A 23,308-nucleotide genomic window follows, 5' to 3' on the forward strand; every position below is an offset into this window, starting at 1 on the left:
GCAGGCTCATGTTGAAAACAGAAGGAAAGAAAAGATGCAGAAGTGGAAAGAAACTGCAGTTGTGTTCTCAAAAAGGTTAGAATCCTGTTGGAAAGATGAAAAATCACTTTTCTCTCTCCTCCCAGACACTCCAAAGCCCCTCGGCCTTTGTTGAAGGCACCACCTCCACAGCTTCACTGCCAGCTCCTTTGCTGAGGGACAACAACAACATCTGCTGGCTCTGAGATTGATTAATTGGCTGATCGGGCGCCTGCAGTGTAAAACTGATTGATTGATCATGGTGCAGTTGGAGCTGCCTTTATCTGGAGCCCTGGGGAGTGAACCTCTGGAGGTCCCCAGTCATCTGTCATGTCCAACACATGAGGAAGAAGAAGGAGGAGGTAGGCGCTGTAGGTTCATTATCAAGACGCAGGAGGCATGTATGGAGGAGGTCTCGGCCAAGATGGAAACGAGGCCACACGCAGAGAGAACAATGGGAACATGGGGACCAAGTGGCAGGGAATGAAAGGAGAAAGAAGAAGATACTCTGCTGCTTGGAGATGAAAAGAACGAGACAGACGGACACGCTGCAGAAACTACTATGAGAAGGGATGAAAGACTGAGACCAGACAATGTACAGGAACAACACACGGGCGAGACATAGGAGACAGACATGAAAAAGGAAACATCACAGACACCTTCAAATAAGGCGGAATGTTCTAGTGCACAGACGGCAGTGAGACAAATGGGCAGAATTTACCGCTTTTTAAAAGCGTCTTTGACATACAACTCTCCGTTCATTTGCGATTCCCGACCATGTCCCCGTTTAGCGGCGAGCAATGAGAGTAATGCGTTACAGAGAGGGAGGTGGCAGATGGTGCGGCGTGGAGAATGCCGGGGCGCATTCAGACACGTGAAGTGAAGGCGGAAAATTATTTTACTTGACTGGTAGAGGACACAGGGAGAGAGGGAGAGTGACCTGAGAGAGGAGAGAAAGGGAGAAGCGCGCTGCCTGTGGACGACAGATGTCCCTGGGGAGAAAAGTGAATGAGAGAGCGCGTAGGGCAGGGACAACCTACAGTGAAAGGATTGCAGAATGTAGACCATAGAAGAAGAGCGGAGAGGAGAAAAGAGACAGCCTCGGGATGTGTTGGTGACATTGGACCTCACGGGAAAACTTCCCCGCCGTGCACCAACCTGTGTGTGTACAGCATATAAATACCTGTGTACTGTAACCGGGATTTGTGTGTGTGCTTGAGAAGATACGAGTGTATGTGTAAGTATGGATGAGTGTGTGTCTATATACGGCTGCATGCGTGCATACGTTAGACGCGCACTCGTGCTGTGTCTTCATGCATATTCATTCTGTCCAGCCCATAGGTGGTCTTCCCGCGGCCGCAGCTAAGCTCAGTCTCCCTTCGGCTTCTGTCTTTCAAGTCGGCGCCAGCGGATTCAGGGTCACCTCGGGTCTGTTAAGCTCCTCAGCAGAATCGCAGCCTCTTATCGCCCTTTCTTCACCTCCCTACCTGCTGTTAGCTGCTCATCTGTGCCATCGCAGAGCAAAAAATAAAGGTTGTTCATGTGATATGTCACCAATTCTTCTCCATTTTGCAGACTACAGGTGAACAAAAGAGGCTATAGTCTTATTATTTCTGTCACATTTCTCCACTTTATGTATACACTACTCTTTTTTTCCGTAATTGGACTTTGCAACCTTGTTTGGAAAGGTACTTTGTGAATCAATACCTCTCTGCTCTTTCCATATACTTCAATTCATCCATCTATCCTTCTTTCTCCCTTTACCCTCTCACTCCTGCAGCACGATGTGGCGTCTGTTCACAGCCCTCTCGGCTCCCCTCCTCCTTATGTTTCACTTCATTCCGTCGTTCAATCAAAATATCTCCCCGTAGCACCATTAGCTGAGACGACTGTTCGCTACAATAGAACCTCATTAATACTGCTCTCCTGTCAGAGTTAAGAGAGGAAACACAGAAAATCCCAGAATATGAGGCAAAGGACAGTCTAAAAAAATAATACCTGTCAAATCCGATGCATCTGAGCAACAGTTTTTACACACGTGACATCCTTCATTCGAGTTATCTCAGGACATTTGCTTCCCCAACCTTTGAGCCTCAAAATCTGGCCAATTAAATCTCAGTCAAAATGACAGGCTGCGACTTTTAACCTCTCAGGAGGTTACGTGGTTGACACGTGGTTGAACACATCGTCACAAAATCCTGACATCTCTGGAAGCAATACACACTTTATGCAACGCCACTGATCAGAAACCATCAATCAGGCTCCTCTATTATCAAAGATACTTCACCATGAAATACAACCAACCGCTTATTTACTCTAGCTTACCATGAAGCTGTTAAAATACCCTTTTTTTGAGCATGCAATCACTTCTTTTGTGTCATTCTGGGTGATGAGACAATTTTAGGTCAGTGATGTGTGGGTGGAAGATGGTTATGCTGTTAATATGGTGAGGTGGCATAATTCCATGTACTTAAAGGAAATATGAAGGTGTAAACTGTGCTGCCTTAAAGCTGCAGCAGACCTATCAGGATAGCCACAGAGATAAACACAGTTTAAACTCACTTACAGTCCTGAGAAGAAGTTAAATCAGACAAAATCAGGGAAAACCGAGAAATCTTATATTGTGAACATAGGTAATAAGAGTCTTCGGCACAAGTCAAATTCATTGATCAGGCAGGTGCACCATAGGCACAGCTTGAGACGGTAATTCTAGGCAGCAAACTTCTTTGGGACAAATGGGATGAAAACATACATAAATACATACGACTCCCGCTGCAGCCGAGGCAGTCAACTGACTATACAAGCCAAAAAAAAAAAGGAGGGAAAACATTCCTGACACCAGCAACTATCCATCAATGGAGGCGCTGCTGTATTCTGGCCCCAATGCTGGCAGCTCACGGTGCCAATTAGCTGACAGGGTGAAGGCCTGGCACAGAGTACCAGGCACTAGCCTTGCCAATTACAGCCTGACCTCCCATCTAACCCCAATACAGGCGCAGCGTGTGGCCACCACGGCCTGGGCAGGGGTGAGGAACGGGTATGTCCGACAATATGTAAAGGACAGTTGAGTGGACTGCCCCCCAGAAGACAAAAGAGGGAGAAGACCGAATTATCCTGACAGTGAAGCTAGAGGAAGTGTGAGCAAACGAGAGCATTAGAGAGTAGACAGAAACAAATACAACCATCCAGATGCAGCCATGTATTGCACTCTGTCAGTTGTACAAAATCAAAAAGGCAGCGGTGCAAACCGGGATCTGCTCATTTAGGCTGAAGTGTTTAGTACACACACATTAAATTGTGTTGCATCCAGTCAGCAAGCAGACAAGCACACACACAAACAAAACACGCCTGCTCCTTATGCACAGAAAGCTTCTGAACATTCACCAGATGGAAGAGTGTGGCTGAGGGAGGAAGTCTTTGCACTTCCACAAAGGCAACTTATGGGTAAAAAAACAGTTTCTCTTCATCATCAGTGTGTAAAGTTGGTGGAAGCTATTCAGTGTTAAAACAATACAATCTGCCTCCACCTCATGATGCATTTCCTCTTCAGGAATCATTGCAGCACCCCCTTTGGGCCAGGCAATGAATAAGGTTTTTACAAAGCTTAGTCAAAATCAGATCAGTGGTTTTCAATCTATTGTGTGTCAGGGATGAATGGATAAATAAAAATCATCTGGTTGATCGGCTGTGTCTTCAAGGAAAACACAAAGACTGATACAGAAATACTTTAAATGCATATGAATAAAAAGAGACCGACGGCTCCCTTAAATCCAGCTGTGCCATCTAATCTGACAAGGTTACTCACACATGAGCGCCGACACTGGGACTCGAGGGAAGATGCAATTTCTCCTTGGTGAGCAGAGCAAATTTGAAATGTATGTAAATCACAGCGTACTGCTACTTCTCTTTATCTCATTCAGGAGTAGAAAGACACGAGGACCTTTTCCCCCTCAATCTCCTTTATACTCTGTGATGGGCAGTGAGTTGAAAGAAAAATAAATGATTTTTTTCTTTTTAAAATACCACCAACAGGCATCAATTCAAAACCCAGCAAGTCTCCTTTAATACCTGGGAAATTAAATTGTTGGTCCATTATCAGCCGGGCCCAGTCGTCTATATCTAAAATGCAACAGTGTGCGACTGAAGTACACAAGATTCACAGGAGAGAGGAAAAAAAGGAGGACATTTGCTGGAGACTGCACTTTTTCAGATGGGGGCGTGGGGGGTGTTAGGTAAGCTGGGGGGCTAGGGGTTGTTACCTTAAAAATGTTAAGCCTTAACCAAAGTAATTTTCAAGCTGGCCAAGCATCAAATAGAACACAGTTTAAGGAAAGAGTCGGTACTGAAACTCTGAGAAAGGACGTTTGACTGCTGTGCGTGTGCGCACGTGTGTGTGTGTGTGTGTGCGCGCGTGTGTGTGTGTGCGTGTGTGTCACGTCACCCTGTGAGCATCATTTTGTTACATTGAAAAAGCTCAATTTCTCCATTGTGAGGTATGCAAGTGTTTCTTTTGCTCCTATATAATAAAAACATGTATTTATAATAAGTAACTTATATGGGCTGAGTGGGATTTTACACTCAGACACATAAAAATGATAAATAATGTATGGGGGCCAAATAGGACATAATTCCAAAGGACACACACAAAAAGATACACACATACATACACACAAAGACACAGCTGAAAATTGCTTTATAATGTGTGTGCAATTATTCCTGCATAATGTGTGAATGTGATCTTAGTATAGTGTGTGAAAACTCTCTAGATAAGAATTATCACTGTGGCCTTGTTTCTCCATATACGTTATTGTAACCTTTCGGGATTATTACATCATTGGATATTTTGGTATACGAGCATTTTCAAGATCGAATGCAATTTCAGCTGGAGTACCACCAGGGAGCGCTCCAAGTACCAATGCTAGTTTGACAGTTTGAGAACTGCGGTGATAGATGATGATTTGTATCTCATTTTTACCAAATATCAAATAATAAATCTCCTTTTAAATGCAGGAAGAAGGAGTCTCTTGGTTGAAAGTTAGGACAAATATTTTATTATTCTCTATGTAGGTCAAACCCACAGATGCTAATGGATGTCTTAGTGATCCACTATTATTGTTTTTTTTATTTCCCTCAACTAGAAGATCAGTTTAAGGACTTTTACTGTATATAAAAACCTAAGAACTCAGAACCACACACCATCTGTAGACAAAGTCACGGCCACCAGGTAGGCCCCATCCAGACTGAGGTTTTGCGAGCCAGAGAAAAGATTGATGACTCGGAGTTTGATTGAAAAGTCTGCCTCCGGGTTGAGCCCGTGTCTGGCTGAACTGCCACGGTCATTGATTGATTGGCCGCTGGGCCGGCATTGCTCTGCAGGGATCCGAGTCGCGAAAAAAAGCTAAAAAAAGAAAAGGGAGAGGAGCTGGCAGAAGTGTACCATTGCATTAACACGCAGATGTGTGGGACGGCTGAATATAAAGGAGCGACAGGACGTGGTGACATCCTTTCCTAATACATCTCTGCCTGCAGACGCTGTTTATCTGGACACAAAGACGAGACGGGTCTCATTCAACACGCTGATCTAAGCTGGTTTGTATTCAGCCTTTATCCTTTAAAGGGAATCACACATTCCTAATTAATGATGTTGGGAAATTAAGCACTAATTGACCTGTTATCTAATTAAGGACTTATTTGTGTGTAATGAGACCATTAAACGACTACTTGATGAAGCCATCTTGACCATAAAAACCTAATCAGGTTTTTCTATACCAGACTGTCGAATCATTAAACCAGACTATCAAGAAACTATTAAAAATGACTGCATGAGGGCAACACACATTCTGTATATGATTAGGTTGATACGCGTGCTGATATTTGAAGCATCTAGTGTTTGGAGGTGATAATTTGACCTATTTTTTTTACAACTGTTGGAATGCATAAAATATCTTGTATATGTATTTATGTTCCAAACATTCAGTAATTACACACTCTGCATTTATGATCAGATAAATTACTCGATATAAAAACCTCAAACGCTCTGCAGTGGTTTGAACTCCTCAGCCCGTCGTGTGCGTGTACCTATGTTCCCCTTCACATCACCATGGTTCCCCCCTGAGTGGCAGGACATGTGTGAGTGCTGACACTGAACACGTTCCTCTAAGACAGCAGAACCCCAGGTACCCAACGAGAGAGAGAGAGAGAGAGAGAGAGAGAGAGAGAGAGAGAGAGAGAGAGAGAGAGAGAGAGAGAGAGAGAGAGACACACACTCACTCACTCACTCACTCTGCACTGCTGTGAAGTTTCAATTACTAGAAGGAGGGGCCGGCCAGCAACCCCACTGCCAGTCAGTCTGACGGGGGAGAGAGTGACTGTTAGTGGACGGGCCTAAAGGAGAAGCTGTCCTACCGGGGCGGTAGGGGACATGGAGGACCTCAGTTGTACCTGACACAGTGTCTTTCATTCAAACACCCCTGGTTAGTTTAATGATTATTCAGCATGTATTGTTTTAGATCAGGGGTGTTTTAGATGCACAAACAATTACTGCATAAACAACCTTCATCTGTGATTATATCAGTATTTAACACAGCCTGAGCTGCACAGGTTGGATATACTTCAAACAAACAGGTTATATTCACATTATTATGGCGTGATATTATGTGTGATTAATCTAATAAAAATCTAATAAAAATCCTAATGATTTCTAATGCTGATGGGAGTGATGAGCTTCACACACAGTAGGCCAAGCCGTCCAAACTGTCTCACTGAGCTCCTATAAATCACAAGGTAATTCCAAACATGCTGCAAACGAGTGAACAGTGGAACGTGTAAATAAGTCACTTACCTAAGCATAAATGATAATGGAAGTACATTCATGTGACTTTTCTATGATGGATATTGACGTCTGTGCGACGGAGAAAACAATTTAAATCATATCAAGGTGTACGCGTGACATTTGAAAAATCCGATTTATGGCCTTAATCGCAGTAGAATGAAGGAAGTAAATGTGCTGCCTGCTGAACAAAGAACACACACAATACACAATCTCCCAGCTCCCTCTCCAAAAATACAAAAATAACTTAACTAAAAATAACCCGACAACAAATTAGATCCAGTATCATAAGCGTGTCACCCCATATCTTGGAACTATTCTACCAGGTGGGTGTCAATGTAATTTGTGTGGCTGTGGCCGTGGCCATTATAGGCGAGCATGGGGAGACATTAGTGCTTACATCGCTGTCCCCTTGTGTGTGTGTATGTGTGTGTGTGTGTGTGTGGGGGGGGGGTGTCTATGGGTCCCACTGCTCACCGTGACCTGCATCCTAATAAGGATGGGGGGACAATCAATACTGTTGCCAGATGAAGAACACAACAACAACCTAGTGCTGCTGTAGACAAATGTTTGTGCAGTTGCAACGCACTCGCACACACAGGGTCAATTCAGGTACAGTTCAAACACTTTTTAAAGTGACACGAAATCCTAAACACCGTAACACCACAGCAAATATTTTACCTTCTTTAATAGAAAGGTTAATGGAAATCAATTTCCAGTTTTGGGAATGTGAAGTTGTTGTAGGTCATTGCTGGGGTCAAGAACGATCCAATCAGGCCTCAGAGCTCAGCAATATGAAGAATCTCATCTACTATCTCTAACTGTTATCAAGAATGAAATCTGAAGATGCTCTGGTCAGAATAAATTGATAAAGATGGACCCCCAAAGGGATTCGTAAATAAAATGAACTAACAAGAAATATGTTAAGCAAAAATGATTTTGTTCAAACACAAAGAGGAAACATTCAGGACAAAGGACAACTGATGCCATTTGTATAAACGGCAAAAAAGAATATAAAGAAGTCAATATTGCTAGTGGCATCACAGTAGAGTTCACATGTTAATAGCTGAGCAGTTAATAAGAGCAGATTCTTACTAAAACAAAGAACTGGTCAAATCACTCCTGAAACCTCAATCAGCCACTTCAATGTTTGCTTAGTACAGCAAAGCATAACGGCTCCCTGGAGCTCTTCCTCCATCTCTTCACTGACTTTGCTCAGCAATCTCTATTTCAGCTTCCAATTACAGATACTTGTATGCTTTACAACAAAGTAAATATAATGTGTGGGCTATTTTTTGGGGGAGGGGCACGGGTTGATGAGAGGAGTAGCTAAAATGCCCTGTGTGAACATGAGCCATCACATGTTGAATATAATTGAGTGTATTTAGATTATTGTTTGTGCTTTTGCTCGTGTATACATCAGAGACGAGCGCCACTGAAAACAATTTCATGTTCGGTCAAAGATTAGTTCGCTATGTGAAGGGGACAATGGCCAGGAGGAATTGGCTCAAAGGAAGTCTTTTAAAATGTAAAAGTTCATTTCCAGTTGAAAAGAACAGCGGCTGTGTGAAAGTGTCTCAGCTTTGACAATTACATGAGTTGAACGAAAGGCACCATGCCTTCGCTGATAACCCGCCAGACTCTATTAAAACTCCAGCACTCCAAAAGAATGCTCAAACAGAGGAAATTATCTCACATGCAAGTGTACACACACACACACACACACACACACACACACACACACACACACACACACACACACACACACACACACACACACACACACACACACACACACACACACACACACACACACACACACACACACACACACACACAGTGAAAAAAGTTCTCACATCTATTTATGCTGCGCTACGTGTGATTCAAAGGAAATAGAAATGGGCTGGAGATAGATGGGAAACTGTTGGCTTGATACTGGAAATGTACGGGCTGTCTTTGTTCAGGAAACCTTTGTCCCAAGTCTTCTGAAGCGTTTCCCTGGCTGTGAGCTGTGCAAACATCCCATGGCCGGCTGCTGTCACCCGTGAGAGGCCAGTGGGCAGAATTTCACTTCCTCTACTGTTGGAGCCGCACGCCATTCTTCTCCGCTTCCACTATGATATGGATGGATGTATCTATTATTTCATTCTGCTTAAGTCCGCAGCACTACAATCTCCTCCCTCCTCTTACTCCACCGTAGAGAAAAAAAGGCCATGTTTTGACAGGTAATTTCAGCACAGAAAACACCATGATCACTCCATTTTCATAATGTCCACTAAAAATAATGTTCATACTGTGCAGCTTGATATATCGGCCGGGTCTCTCTGCAGTTCATTAAAATCCAACCACCCACTCTCCTGCTTCAAGCTACACAGACACAAAGCAGGTGTTACATCCTTCCTCTCCTCTCCTCTCCTCTCCTCTCCTCTCCTCTCCTGTCCTCTACTCTCCTCTCCTCTCCTCTATAAAAACAACCGAAACGAAATTACAGAAAAGCCTATGACTGAAGCGGCTTTCTTCGCAGATGACGGAAGGAAAAACACATCACATCATGTCACACCATCTCCCCATACGTCTTTTTTTCTTCCTTTGATTTGATCGCGGTTCCAAACGAGGGATCCCTCATACACTTGTCCTGCGGTGTGGAATCACGTCAACCTTCTTGTCTCTCGTCGAAATGATTCATTTTTCTATTACAGCGATGAGTGTGTGAAATGAGCTATATAATCAATAGCAGGGGTTTGTAAACAGCAGCCGCACTGCACGGAAAATGTGTTTTCTCTCTTATAAAACAATATGGCGCAATGTGTGTGTGTGGCATGGGATGCTCTTCTGACTGTATTTACAAGAGCAATTTACAGGAAATAAAGGTGCGGGAGCCACGAAATGAAGGTAGCTTTCCTTAATGGAGCAGGATGAACACGGAGGGTGCAAATATCGAACGAGGAGATGTGGCTGCATCACAGATAGGTAAACTCACTGTGTGCTTTTCACAAGCAACTCAAACTGCAGATTGTAAGCTATGATGTACAAAGAATGTTGAATAGGTTAGGTGTGTGTGTGTGTGTGTGTGTGTGTGTGTGTGTGTGTGTGTGTGTGTGTGTGTGTGTGTGTGTGTGTGTGTGTGTGTGTGTGACAGTGTTTAATAGCCCATACCTCCTGGGCTCCTATGTTCTCCTTGCTGTGTTGTTGTCTGGGTGACAGCTTATTCCATGGGCTTCCAAGTCCAAGTGAAAAGTGGGTCTTTCTAGAGACAGGTCAGAGGACTGTACGTGTGTGTGTTTGTGTGTGTGCTGATGTGTTTGTGCGTTTCCAGTGGGGGTTAGTGTCGACACATTCAAGATGGTACTATGGATTACTGCTCACAGCTATGCTCGGGCACTCGAACTCATGACATTTGTCACTGTGACAGGCATGACCCTTTGATTACAGTAAAAAAGGTTTACTCCTCTGTGTGTGTGTGTGTGTGTGTGTGTGTGAGTAAAAATATACAAGATCATCAAATGCATGCAGGGAGGTATGCCGTGTGTGTGTGTGTGTGTGTGTGTGTGTGTGTGTGTGTGTGTGTGTGTGTGTGTGTGTGTGTGTGTGTGTTAGTGAAAAATGTGTGAAAATGTTTGAGGACTCACAAAGCGCAGAGTGCGGCGCCGCTCGTCCTCGGTGGCGATCCTCTCCTTCATGACGCCCTGCTGCATGCTCTCCTGGGCCAAGGCGCGCTCCACAGACAACATCCTGGACACTTCATCCTTGACCTGGGACTGGACCTCAGCACGCGTCAGCTCCACCGCCCGGACCTTCTCCTCCGCAAGCCTGGGTGGGGGACATATTAACACCATGTTCAAAAGGATCACAGCGGAGTTGGTAGGAATATGCTAAACAATTTAGTGTCACTTCAGATCTCAATTAGCATTTAAGAAGTATGAAAGCAGACAACAAATGATCTCACGGCTGCATTCAATTAAATCATCTTATTTTTCTGTGAAACTCGACATAAACACATGGAGGTACAGCTTTCTAGTGCTAATGAAGCACAGATACACGCTAACAAATTCATATATTGATTTTGAACCTTCACAGATTCATGCTGCAGACAAGCAGCACAGCATGATGCCTCTGCCCGTTCAATACTTGTAAAGAAGATGCTTAACTGAGACAAAACTAAAGTTAAAAGTTGAAGTAAGTGTAAGTGAGTTTGTATGTTGACAGCTGCCCAACATTCAACTCACTTACCTGTATATCATATCCCAATATTGATATAATAGCACACGACATGACCTTTTCCCAAAGAGAAAAATAGCCCAGACAATGAAACATTGATACAGATAGTGGCGGCACACAAGACCACCATTTGAACCCTGTCACTTGGATCTCCTAGTTGCCTAGCAACACACTCCCTAGTTGGCGACAGCGTGCTTGATTGGAGAAAGGGAAGAACGTCCCTGAAAAGCTGAAAGTCTTCCGCCGTTCGGAATCAAACGGTGACGGCGAGGTAAAATAAACACAGAACAGATTGAGCAAGTGCCGGAGTGAATGATGATGGAGGGAGGAAGAAATGACAGCAAAGAGCTTAATAAAGTTCTGCTTAGAAAATGTAAGTGAGAGCCTTGAGAGATGAAAAGCCTTGGGAAGAAATGGAACGGTTGAGCGCGAGAGTCAACGCTGGCTGTTTATTAGACAGATTGGGAGACATGTTTGTCCTAGCGTGTAAATGCTTCAGAGATGTTAGTAGCAAATTCCTACCAATTGATTTACATAAGTTTAATAGTGGTCCAATTGATTACGACAATGGGTGATTATTTTTTATCATTCACCTGAATATATTGAAGTTAAGTGCAGTTTATAAGCTCAGGATTGATGAATTGTAAACGTCAGACTGTTACAGCCGACTGCTTTAAGTAGGTGACTGGCGGGTCTAATAAAAGCTTAAACCTGCCGTTAAGCTTACAAAATGAGAGCGCTGAAGAAGACCAAACAGAGACAGACATACAGACAGAGACAGACTTGGAGAAAAAGAGAGACGGAGAGGGAGAGAAAGCGACATGACATGTTGTTGGCCCTGAGGAAGTGAAGTAAAAAGGGAGCGAGGCAGAGAGTGAGAGATGGAGGGAGATGGAGAGAGACCAGCTATGTCCAGTCGCACAGTCCACTGGGCTGCGCACGTCAGCACACTCCATCTATCATTGGGCGCTCTCTCACACACACACACACACACACACACACACACACACACACACACACACACACACACACACACACACACACACACACACACACACACACCTAATGGCCTTTTACATTCACCATTTCCCCACAATGCACGCCTCCCTGCCTACTCTGCTAATGTACCTCAGAAAACATGGCTGCTGTTGCCCAGGCGACTATGATAGGGAGGGGACAGCATACAAGGATTCCTCACCTCAGTTTAGGGCTTTGGTGACATTCACACAGGTCAGCAAAAATAACAATTTGACCGTTAATAGTGTGAACATGGACCATTGTTATTTGAGGGCGATGCAGTTGGGTCACCTTAAGACGAGAAGTTAACTAAAGTTACAAGAAACAGTATCCTGAATGTTATCCCTGTACAATTTTGCAGCACCACCGACTCCGATGTGCAAAAGCTAAATGACATGAAATTAAAAGGCACATCTAATACACATTCTAGTAATCTGACCAGCCCCTCATACGCATATTCAGGAATAAGAAAAACACCACCTTGGGATAAATTGGTCATTTGCATCTCGTTGTCTCATGCTGCATACAAACTATGGCTAATAACTCAAACCTGAACCGACCCACTGACTGGCTCATCCTTCATTACCTACATTTTATCTTCTCATTAACTTGCTTTTCAATATTGGGAATTCAGTTTTGGCCCATTTGCCTTCGGTTCTGAATCACATCTTGCACCACCTAATAGGCTGAAATTTGTCAACGTATTAACTTTTGGTGTGGATGTCGCTTAATCTATGCATAGGAAAACCTTATATTATGGAAAATGGTTAACCAAGACTTAATCTGCTGAGCAAAATGAGCAAATTGTCACTTAATTATCTATCATAGACAAATGTAAGTGAAAGCCAAAAATATTGTTGAGTGTTGCTTTCTGAAATGTTAGAAATGAGGTCAAAATTAAAATAAACAACCCAGCAGAAAAGTCTTTCAACTTGCTGGCCCACAAGTGCTAACCCAAGCAAAGAGCACTATCACTGGATGCTATCTGTCTGCTTCACCTCTATTGCTTTCCAGTCATTATTGCCCTGTCCGCGGGATATTGGAAGCATTTTTCATTCGACTGTAGAAGATTGGCACTGGATGTGGGGAGGGGGGGGTGGACGGTTGAGGCACACAGTGGGGGAAAAAGAGAAGCACCTACGTTGCAGAAGAAAAGGATAAGTGGATGATGTTTGCCCCCGTGCTGGATAGAGAGATCGGATCATCTTGGCCCGGCAAGCTGTGTTTTGATGGCTCAGTGGATCAGGCATTGAGAAACAGAATGATGGGAAGACAGAGAGACGAGACTGCTGAGGTATCAATAATTTGCGGAGAGAGGGTGGAGAAAAGGGGGGGCGGGGGGCTATGTGTCAGTCTAGAAAAGAAACTGATCAGATCCCTAGGAAGTTCTATGAAACATGTATAGACCCAGGTGAAGAAGAAGCTGTGCAGTGTGGCTGCAGCTTAGGGGTTAGACGTGGTGAAAGTGGGGGGGGGGGGGTTGCCTGTGTGTTTGCACACACAGATGCCTTCCAATAAGCAAGATAAATGGCGGCATGTTTAAAAAATGCTGCGCTAAGGTCAATATTGCAACAACAACCATTCAAATACATGAGGTCATCATCAGCGCATCACCTCATAATACATGGGGGAGCCATTACAAACACATTACTCCATTACTTTCCTGCAAGCCTCAACAAAAAAAAAAAAAAAGATAAGGAAATTCATAATGTTCGTCTCCGACTTTTTCCACTTTTACCTTTCCAACACCATCCCAGCCCCGCTCCCCTGGTCTTCACCCATTAATGTTGTTGTCTGGCCTGCCATCCGGCCAAGATCTTCCTCAGTATTGGCTCCCTGGCAGAGTGGATCTTGACATGACTACTCGCGCTACCGTGCTGGCTCGGCCCGGGCGCCTCGGAACAAAGGCATTTAAAGGCCCGATGCAATATTGATGTTCGGAATAATGTCGCTGAATGCTGGCTATGAATATTTTATGGCGCTATGCACTCCCACTGACACATGCACCCACACATAAACACACACATACCCCACCCCTACTTAACTGTGGGTGCTGTGCTGGAACAGTGGCGAGGAGCAAATATTAAGGATAAGGGAGATGCAGGACAAAAAAGAAAAAAAACGATCCCAAACTACTTAGAAAAACAATTTTGTCATCCAATGTTCCTACGACCGTGAAGTGAGAATTGTGATGTTTTAAGGTTATTGCATGTGACCAAGATTCAATAGTGGCATATTGTCAAAAGGGGAAATCATTTTCAGCCTCAGCTCCCTTATCGTCTTTACAAAACGCTGGTGTGTGTACAGTTCAAATTTCCCACTTCCCCCATTTCACACACTGGAAGACGCAGGGCCAGTGGCCTTACGTCACGCTGAAGAACTTGGGAGGCGTGATGGTTATCACTCAAGAGGTCACTGGTTTTATGGAACTTAATCTTTGGGGCGGTATGGGGAATTACTTTGTGTACTCAAGACTAAATTGAGTAATAATAAAAACCACAACTGCCTTGCTGAGCAGGTCAGCCGCAGGTTACAGTGCTGAGATATGCTGTACTTAAATTGCAAGACAATGTGACTCACACAGTTTGGTGCCTTTTAAAAAAAATACGAGCAGTTTGAGGGGACAGGAGAGCCGCTATCCCAAAGACAAAAACAACCTCCTCTAATGTGGAGTTTTAAATGATCTCACATTCTAAGTTTGAGGGTAGGACTGCTGCTTAGATTATGAGCTTGTTTGTGTGTATTCACACCTGTTAACACCTGTGAAGAGCAGATCGGATGAGAGCGATGTTGCAGATGAAGACACATTAAAGGGGAATCTCATTTTGCACATTCTCCACACGACACCTGCTAAATCTGCTAATGTTGGGGAACTTTTCCGCTCAGCTCAGCTTGTTAAACAGAATAGGACAGTTTGTGTGTTCATGTCTGTGTGCATATGCGTGTCTGTGAGACAGGGTGTGAAAAAATATTTTTTTCTTTTAAAAACGGTTCTAAAATCTGCAGGCTAGACTATCTGTCTGCATCAGTCTGACGTAGAGCGATAAAGAATTCAACAGGCAGGCTGTTTAACCGAGAGGGAAGACAGATGCTTGGAGAGAAGGTCAGTGTTCTCACTCCAGTCTGACACGCAATTATATTGTACAAGCCGATTGACTGCACCCTAAAATAATGGGCAGAAGTTTCACAACAACTACATGTTAGAATTGCACACTCAAAAGTCTACCATCTTTTATTCTAGCCGTTCTCTACTCCCCGAGCCTTTCTACGCCTCGTGGGTAAACCTGATACCAGGCCATGCAGTTGCCAGCACCGATCTCCGGTGCCTCCGAACGGAAGGAATGGACGGAATTCAGGTGGGCTTTACAGCATGCCCATCAACATACTGTAACTGCTGCCCATACAGGATCATGATGGACAACCCTTGCTGGTACAGGGTGTTAAGGAAACACTTGGTTTTACCCAACAGACCTTGCAAAATGTGCTGTAGTCCGTAGAGGTGAAGCCTTCATAGGTAAACAGAGAATGTTGATACATACAGGTGAGGAGGAGGTTGTAGCATCCCAACGTCAACACAGGTATGTTTGATTAAGTTGTAAATGAAGGTTGCAGTAATATGACAGCATACTGTACTCTTATGTGGTTATGGTCAATGCTGTCAGCAGACATCACAAGCGCACGCACGCACGCACGCACGCACAAACACACAGTTCATACACACAGTTCATACACACAGTTCATACACACAGTTCATCCCGAGTGGAGCTATACCATCCTGTGTCTCATCTAAAAGGCCCCCTGGTGGGGTTTCGCTGAAAGAGTCAATTTGTAGCCACTTCCTGAAGAAATGCATGGTTCATGGATTGCAACCTGCCATACACTAACAGCGAGCTGATGGGGCATTCATAAGGACAAAGAGAGGGGGAGCAGAGGCTGGGGAAGAGAGAGGTGGAAGAGGACAAATATAGAGGCGACAGATGAAGAGGTAAGGGGAGGCAGGAGTAAGACGTGATGAAAAGCCGAGAGAAATTTGGGTGAGAATAGGGGCGAGGGAAGTCGACAAAAATTCTAAAGAGGATGAAGAGATTTTGAAACAGACAAAAAGGGCACGGATAGAAATATAGGAGAAAGTAAGAAAGAGAGACATGAACAACAAAGAGTGACGGCAAGTTTGAAAACACGGGAGAAGACAGAAAAGAAGCAGGAGATTGAATAGGGACATATTAGGTTGAGGGAGACAAGGGAGAGGACAGAAAAGAAGCAGGAGATTGAATAGTGACATATTAGGTTGAGGGAGACGAGGGAGAGGACGGTGGAAGGCTCCTCTCAACATCCCTCCTTCTCTCATCCCTTTTCTTGGAGCCGTTCTGCTCCGATGCGTCGCGGAGGAGCAGGCGACAGCAAATCTGCTCCCTGCAGCCGCTCTGCGCAACAAAGGCTGCACCCAAATGAGAACTTCTCACAGAGCCCGCACTTCACTCCTTGCAGAGCAAAACATGCAAAGCCAAAGAGTTCATTTATGACTCAGCAGCTAAACAGTAGAAATCCCACTTAATCCAAACACCAATGTTTCTCAATCTACACACCAAAAATCGAGACAAACTGTGGAAATAATTAGATTTTCACACTGAGCTTCTTCTGGGGGCGCGTGGAGGTCGTGCATCTTTTATGGAGACGTCATTTTGTTGCCTATGTTGGCAAGTACCTCTGGATTTGCACCCCATTTACAATATCTGCTCAACTATCTATTCCACGTTCAAAATTGCAAACACACACACATACATATATATATACACAGACATATTTATAAATAAATACATTCATATATATACACGTGAATTATTCCTACTGTATTTTAACAAAAAACAATTCTACAAAATGTTCTGCTGGGGTACTTGGTATAAAATAAGTTTTAGGGAGGTGTATGGAAGGAGAACTGGAGCATATACTGTAGAAATTATTACATTCACTTTCACAACAGTTGTCAGAAATGCCCTTAGAGAATGTACCGCAGCACTTTTGGTACAACTCTAACAAATCGAAAAGTCATTTGCGGTGATAGTAATTTACTGCATCGGAAGCTTTCGCCGTGCAAACTTTATTTTCCTGCCGATTGGTACGAGGGAACAAGAACTCAACGGACCGAGTTTGACACTGCACATAGGGTCTGGGAAAGCAGAGTTAAGAGGCAAAGCACAGGGAAATTCGGAGTGATTATAATGAAGGTCCAAATGTAAACTGCTGAGCACTGCCTGTTCAAAGTACCTTTGTTGTCGCCGTCTATATTTAACATTTTTAGGTGAGTGTGTGCGTGACCTGCAGGTTCACATATTCTTCCATTTTCCTGTGTTCAAGCTGTGCAGCAGTTCCACTGCATGGTTTGAAAACGAGTGAGACGTGATGCCGTCACTTGAAAAAAAATTGGAGGTCCTTCAAAGCAGAAAACGAGACACACACACACACACACACACACACACACACACACACACACACACACACACACACACACACACACACACACACACACACACACACACACACACACACACACACACACACACACACACACACACACACACACACACACGCACACGCACACGCACACGCACTTTTGCTGCAAAAGCAACACAGTCTCTACACAACAATTTTTCTCAATGCAACCAAGGCCATGATCACTGCACTGTTTGCTTTTAACAGCCAAGGACTCCCAGCAGTTACTGCCTGCACTGTGGGAACATAAAATACCACTGCAGTTGGGCTGGACCTTCTGTGCCTTCTCATCTATTTCAATTAAAAGTGCCAGTCAGCTTTATCTCCCAGTAACTACAAACAGAAAATAAAAGAACAAAACAATTTACGAGAACAACAGAAAGCTCCATGTGGAATAAACCTTTTTCAATGAGCTCAGTCAGGTTGCAAATGTACAATCACGTCTCCCAGGATATCACGAGTTTAGTTAAGTTTAGTTTAGTAGTTTTACAGAAAATATTTCCAAAAATATATACACAGTACTTCTTGTACACCACATAATTCCTTCACGATTGCTGGCATTGCACAAGTTAGTGAAGAATCCATAACACAATATGACTTAGACAAGCAGAAGGCTCAAATGTTGTGTCTCTATGTTGCATTTGAATGTTTGTACTGAACTACTGATAAGAACTGTGCAGGCAACACCTTGACAAGTTAGTCCCAACTTTTCAGTGACCTTCTCATATCATCAATAAAGACATACCCTGCAATCTCTGCACAGTCTGAACAAATGGACCCAATCAAGGCCCGCTAAGGAGACCCGCAACAACGTAATGGCAACGCTTCTGAAATGCGGCGCAGCATCTTTGACAGTTTCTGTGTGTGTGCGGCAGTAATGTAAAGAAGACAACAATCCGGGGTGTCAGGGTGTAAGAGTAACACCCTGTAACCTGTTGTATGAAACGTGAAGTGATTACCCACATTAATGTGCTACTTACTTCGTCAGCATCAGCGAAGAGAAAGGATGCACACATTCGCTTACACAAGCAAACATAATGAAACAATTAAGAAGAAATTAGCAAAAGAAACAACAGACGACAAGGACGCGTTGAAAACTGATATTAATACTTCGTGTCTAAAAACAAACAAACAAGCATTGGCTTAAAAACCAAGGGATGATTGCTTATTTATCATTCCATGTTCTGTATAGTCTTAAATGAAAATGTGGCCCACGCAAAGCTGAAACAAAAATTGCGAGTTTGAAAGCCACCATGATTCCAATTAATTGCAAAGAGGGTGTAATTTTGAAGCACTTGCTTTTCTGAAGACATCAATAAGCGAGCTGCAGGAAGCAGTTACATTGAAAAATAAAAGTGAGGGGGGAGGAATCAATAGAGAAATGATTTCTCAAAACCACTCCTTAATTTCTCTTCTCTTGAATGAGCCTCAGATACGAGCAAAAATAAGGCTAATCACTAGGAAAACACCACCTCCTCCTGGAAGGTCTGAGTTTTTTTTCCTTCTTCATCCTTCACAAACATGTACAAGGGTGTGTTTAGTGACTAATCAGAGCTGCTCATTCATCAGGGATTGTTGGAGATCATCTGGGCCTATTGGAGAAGGGGACAGGGGGGTAACGTGTTTACCGGACATAGTTACTTGTGCACCTGCTCATTTTGGGTCAAAGAGGAGGAGGAGGAGGAGGAGAGGAGAGGAGCGGAGAGGATGCTCCTTACATGAAGAGTGCGTTTCCTCATCAGCCAGGGCTAATGGATCACCCATTCAAGATGCCAGGAAATTACCTAAGGAGACCGCCCTCCTTTCTCAGGCATGATTAATTGATCCAGAGGAAAAAAAAGAGAGGAGCAAAGATATGGGGAGGAAAAAGTGCTGATGTGCTTCGGAAGGGAGGAAAATTGGAAACACAGTGGGGATTGGAGAGATTGGTAGTGACCTTTTTGACTATTAATGGAAGAGGAAAAACAGCCAAATCGGAAATGTCTTTGGCTCCTAATGAAATACTCTACACCGGAACAGAACTCTGATTCAATCCGTCTTCACCAGAGAGAGGAGAGAGAGAGAGAAAGAGAAGAAAAGAAAAGAAAAGAGCAGAGATTCTGGTTTTGATAAGCATAACCTTCTTCATTTCAACTCGAGAAAACAAATCGCAACACTCAATGAACTACAGAAATTAATTGTTTCGCACTAAAGCATTGTGCATGTGCATGTGTGTGTATGTGTGTCTAACCAGGCTTGCAGCTCTTGCTCTGCCTTGGTCCTCTCCTGTTCCAGGCCTTTAGACAACTCATCAGTGATCTTCATCCTCAGGGCCTCTTCATCAACTGGGGAGGACGCGACGACAGAGAGACAGAGACAGAGAGAGAGAGAGAGATTCATATAATTGGCTATTGTTTACTGACAAACACACTGCAGCTAAACGCTAAAGAGAATGATATTGAACAAATGAAAAGGAAGGTGAACATTTCCCAGGTATACAACACAAAAACCTGCATTAACAGAAAGGTATATAATGGAGTGTTTGTGTTCTCTGCTTGTGTCTGAGGTTGCACTGACCCCTTCAACCACTAGGGGACAGGCAGACAACCGCAAAAGAAGCCATAACATACTGTCAGTATATTACATTCATGTGGCTGCCACCCTCCGCTGCATCATGGGTGACAGGACGAGGAGACACACGGGACAGCATCTATGACCTCCTTCTTGTTGGCTGCACATCTAATACCCAGGTGGGGTTTACATCCACATGGGCGGGCTCGGGTGCAAATGAGTAATGCAATACAGCTATACAATGAATGTAAACACAGACCAGTAAACCAAAGCAATAACCTGAAAGTGAGTCCTGCAACTTGTCGATTCTCAGTGGGATCGGGACTACTATCAAATGATTCAATTGTCAGAACAACAACAAAGCTTTGTAATTACTACAAAAAATTGGAGGTCCTTAACAGTAGAAAACTACTTGCCTGGCAAGACACACACACACACACACACACACACACACACACACAAACACACACACACACACACACCCCGCCACTCACTGTCTATCCATATTCATGTCAGTGGCATCATACATGTTTGACTGCGTGTCTTCACCGTCCTATCTTGGCAGGTAATTAAGCATGAAAGTAAAGAAGCCAGCTGGTGATCAGGCGTAAACGTGCTCTGAAGGCAGAAGTGCCATGCGGTGCGACTGCGACACTGCAGTGGAGGGGGAGTGTCTGAGTGCGTCAAGATTACTCTCCCACTGCATTAGTTAGATAGCGTAATCCCTATAGTTGGCGTCCATTATTACCTGGTAACAGCAGGCTGGTGAAGGGTGCGTACACACACAGATACAGACACACACAAACCTAATAACTAAATCAATGAGACTGTAAATGTACAAGGCCATCCGTTTGGTATTATCAGCTCCGGCACAGTAAATGAGTCTATTTTAGCAAAAACACCACTGGGAAAAAATGAATATACTAAGTCCTGAAGATAAACTGCCCTGTGCTGCAATTTCCTGTTTAGTGTTAGAGCAGTATTTTTCATAAAGGTGTGGTGCTAAGAGGCCATTAGACTCATAGCACCACATTTGTGTGTTTGATTAAGTCTAACTTGGAGATTTTAAGAGCAAGTGAATGTGTAACTGCAGTAATTGCAGTTTGAGATCAATATCAGCCATCTGTAAGTGCGATGGTACATGCTGCACATTTCCAGTACCATGAATGTTAGAGAGACCTCCTAAGTCGACAAAGAGGAGCAGGAGTGGGTGCATCCTTCACAAGTGACTGTGAACATGAAAAGGAAACACTCATCAGTTCCATCTCTACCAAAGACACAACAAGTGTAATTGCAATCGATGGTGGAGCGGTTATGAATGAAGCTGCGTAGATATTATATACATTTAGAACATTTGTAATTTAGTGATTCAGCACAAACTCAACTCGATGATGGTTGTAGTTGCATATCTGTAGCCCCACTACGCACTCAGCTATGCCTGGATCAATATAGCTCCCATCTGAAAATGACCTCCAAAGCCGATGGAAGAAAGGTTTTTCAAAAGATGCGGTGTGAAAGCTTAAAAGTTTGGTTTGAAAGCTGGCTGTACCATCTAGTCTCTGCTACCATCTAGTGGTAACATTGTGTTAACACAGGACAAGCAGTCTGATGGTTGTCTATGGCCTAAAAATAATGTTAATAATTTATGACTATGATCTGATTCGCCTCCAAATCTACGATCATGTTCCCCACCGCTTCACAAAACCGCAATCAAAAACCTGTCGAGATGTCTTGCTAAGACACACAACACGGCACACACAAAAATACCCAGGCAAAAACAACCCTAAGTGGAGCAAATTTAGGTTTAAAGCATATGGGTATGAGAGTGCATGACCATAGGTGCCCAATCCATGTCTCAACACCTGGCAGTGATCAAAAGCTGTTCCTGCATATAAAGCTCCAAATGTATCCTGCTACCATTAATCAACCATTCAGCATTCAAAGGATATTCTACAACACATCTTCAATCGTTTTCATGTGTATTTTGCATATAACAGCAACTAGAAGTAAATTCACCAAGAGACAGCATATTTTTTCTAATTTCATGGGATCTTGAACAGATAATTTGGCTTTTATTTCTGTGGCCTAACACAATCCATCACAGTAAACTTTGGCCTGGACTTGATCACAAATACATACAGATGAGGCCACGGCGTGTTTGGGTATCTTTTGATGAAAAACTGCTCGTATTTCTTGAAAATAATTAATGATTCGGCTGACACGCCACTTAGCCATCAGCTGTTGTCTCCTCCTTCACCTCTTCCAGCTGTGTAAGGCCCATATTGTAAAGGATTTGCTCTCACTTAGTTAGATACACAAATACGTTTAGCTCTCAGATTTCCACAGCAAATGGTAGACGTACGATACAGTCAATACATCAGACTGTGCAGAGTAGGACTAATGAGCATCAGGTGGAGGGAGTGTTATGATGACAGGCCCTCAGAAGAAACACTGGAGCAGACAGGGGCGGTGATTGACAGTCAACAACTGCATAGTGTAACCTCACAGAGACAGACGGCTGTCACCCAAGTGTCCAAACAGAGCGTGAGAAAATAATAGATCACGTCTGACAGCAGCCACGAGCACAAGTGATCACAGCATAGTCTAATTTACAGTTCAGTTCACTTCAGCACGGGCGGCCGCATGACAAAAGGGTGTGCCGCTGTTTTCAACAACAGCACAAATGTTAGAGAGAATCAGAGGTCATATTGTAATGTGCAAAGACAACACTGTGCAAGTCAAATGAGCAACATAAGCTAGAATTCAATCATGTTTAAATATGTTCTTATCCTGGCTGCATTAGAGTGATTTAATTTTCTGAGCAAGCCAACTCAGTTAAAGCCTGTGGCTGTTTGGTCATTATAGCCACATAATGTTCACTTTGCAAATATTTATGTGTGCAATATCATCTGCAAGCACCAAGAGTCATTCCCAAGTCTCCTTTGGACAAACCGGCCATTAATTCCTTAGGATAACGAGACTGAACTGCACACACTGATGTTGGACCATAGTGCTTTGGCTTTAGGCCACCAAGACACAAGCAGCTGTGAAACAACACAACATCCCTATGATGGGAGCGCTCAAGGAAATTATTATCCACACGAAAGATCTCTGTGGGTAAGTCCAATGTATGCTGGCCGAAAAATACGCACAGGAATGTGGGTCAGAGGTTAAGTCCTGCCATGA

General features: G+C 43.7%; 1 protein-coding gene across 1 annotated transcript in view; it reads right to left on the bottom strand.

Moving 5' to 3' along the window:
- Positions 1-23,308, bottom strand: part of chchd3a (coiled-coil-helix-coiled-coil-helix domain containing 3a) — a 58,536-nt gene that overhangs the window by 28,731 nt on the left and 6,497 nt on the right. Inside the window, exons 4-5 of the mRNA XM_076159006.1 lie at positions 19,803-19,896; positions 10,477-10,657 (exon numbers count right to left, since the gene is read on the bottom strand). Coding sequence (XP_076015121.1) covers positions 10,477-10,657; positions 19,803-19,896 — 275 coding nt within the window. The remainder of the gene's footprint in view (positions 1-10,476; positions 10,658-19,802; positions 19,897-23,308) is intronic.

This window comes from Genypterus blacodes, unplaced genomic scaffold (genome assembly GCF_046128005.1).
Source record: "Genypterus blacodes isolate CSIRO-AG114 ecotype Tasmania unplaced genomic scaffold, CSIRO-AGI_Gbla_v1 ptg000090l_1, whole genome shotgun sequence".
Lineage (NCBI taxonomy): Eukaryota > Metazoa > Chordata > Actinopteri > Ophidiiformes > Ophidiidae > Genypterus > Genypterus blacodes.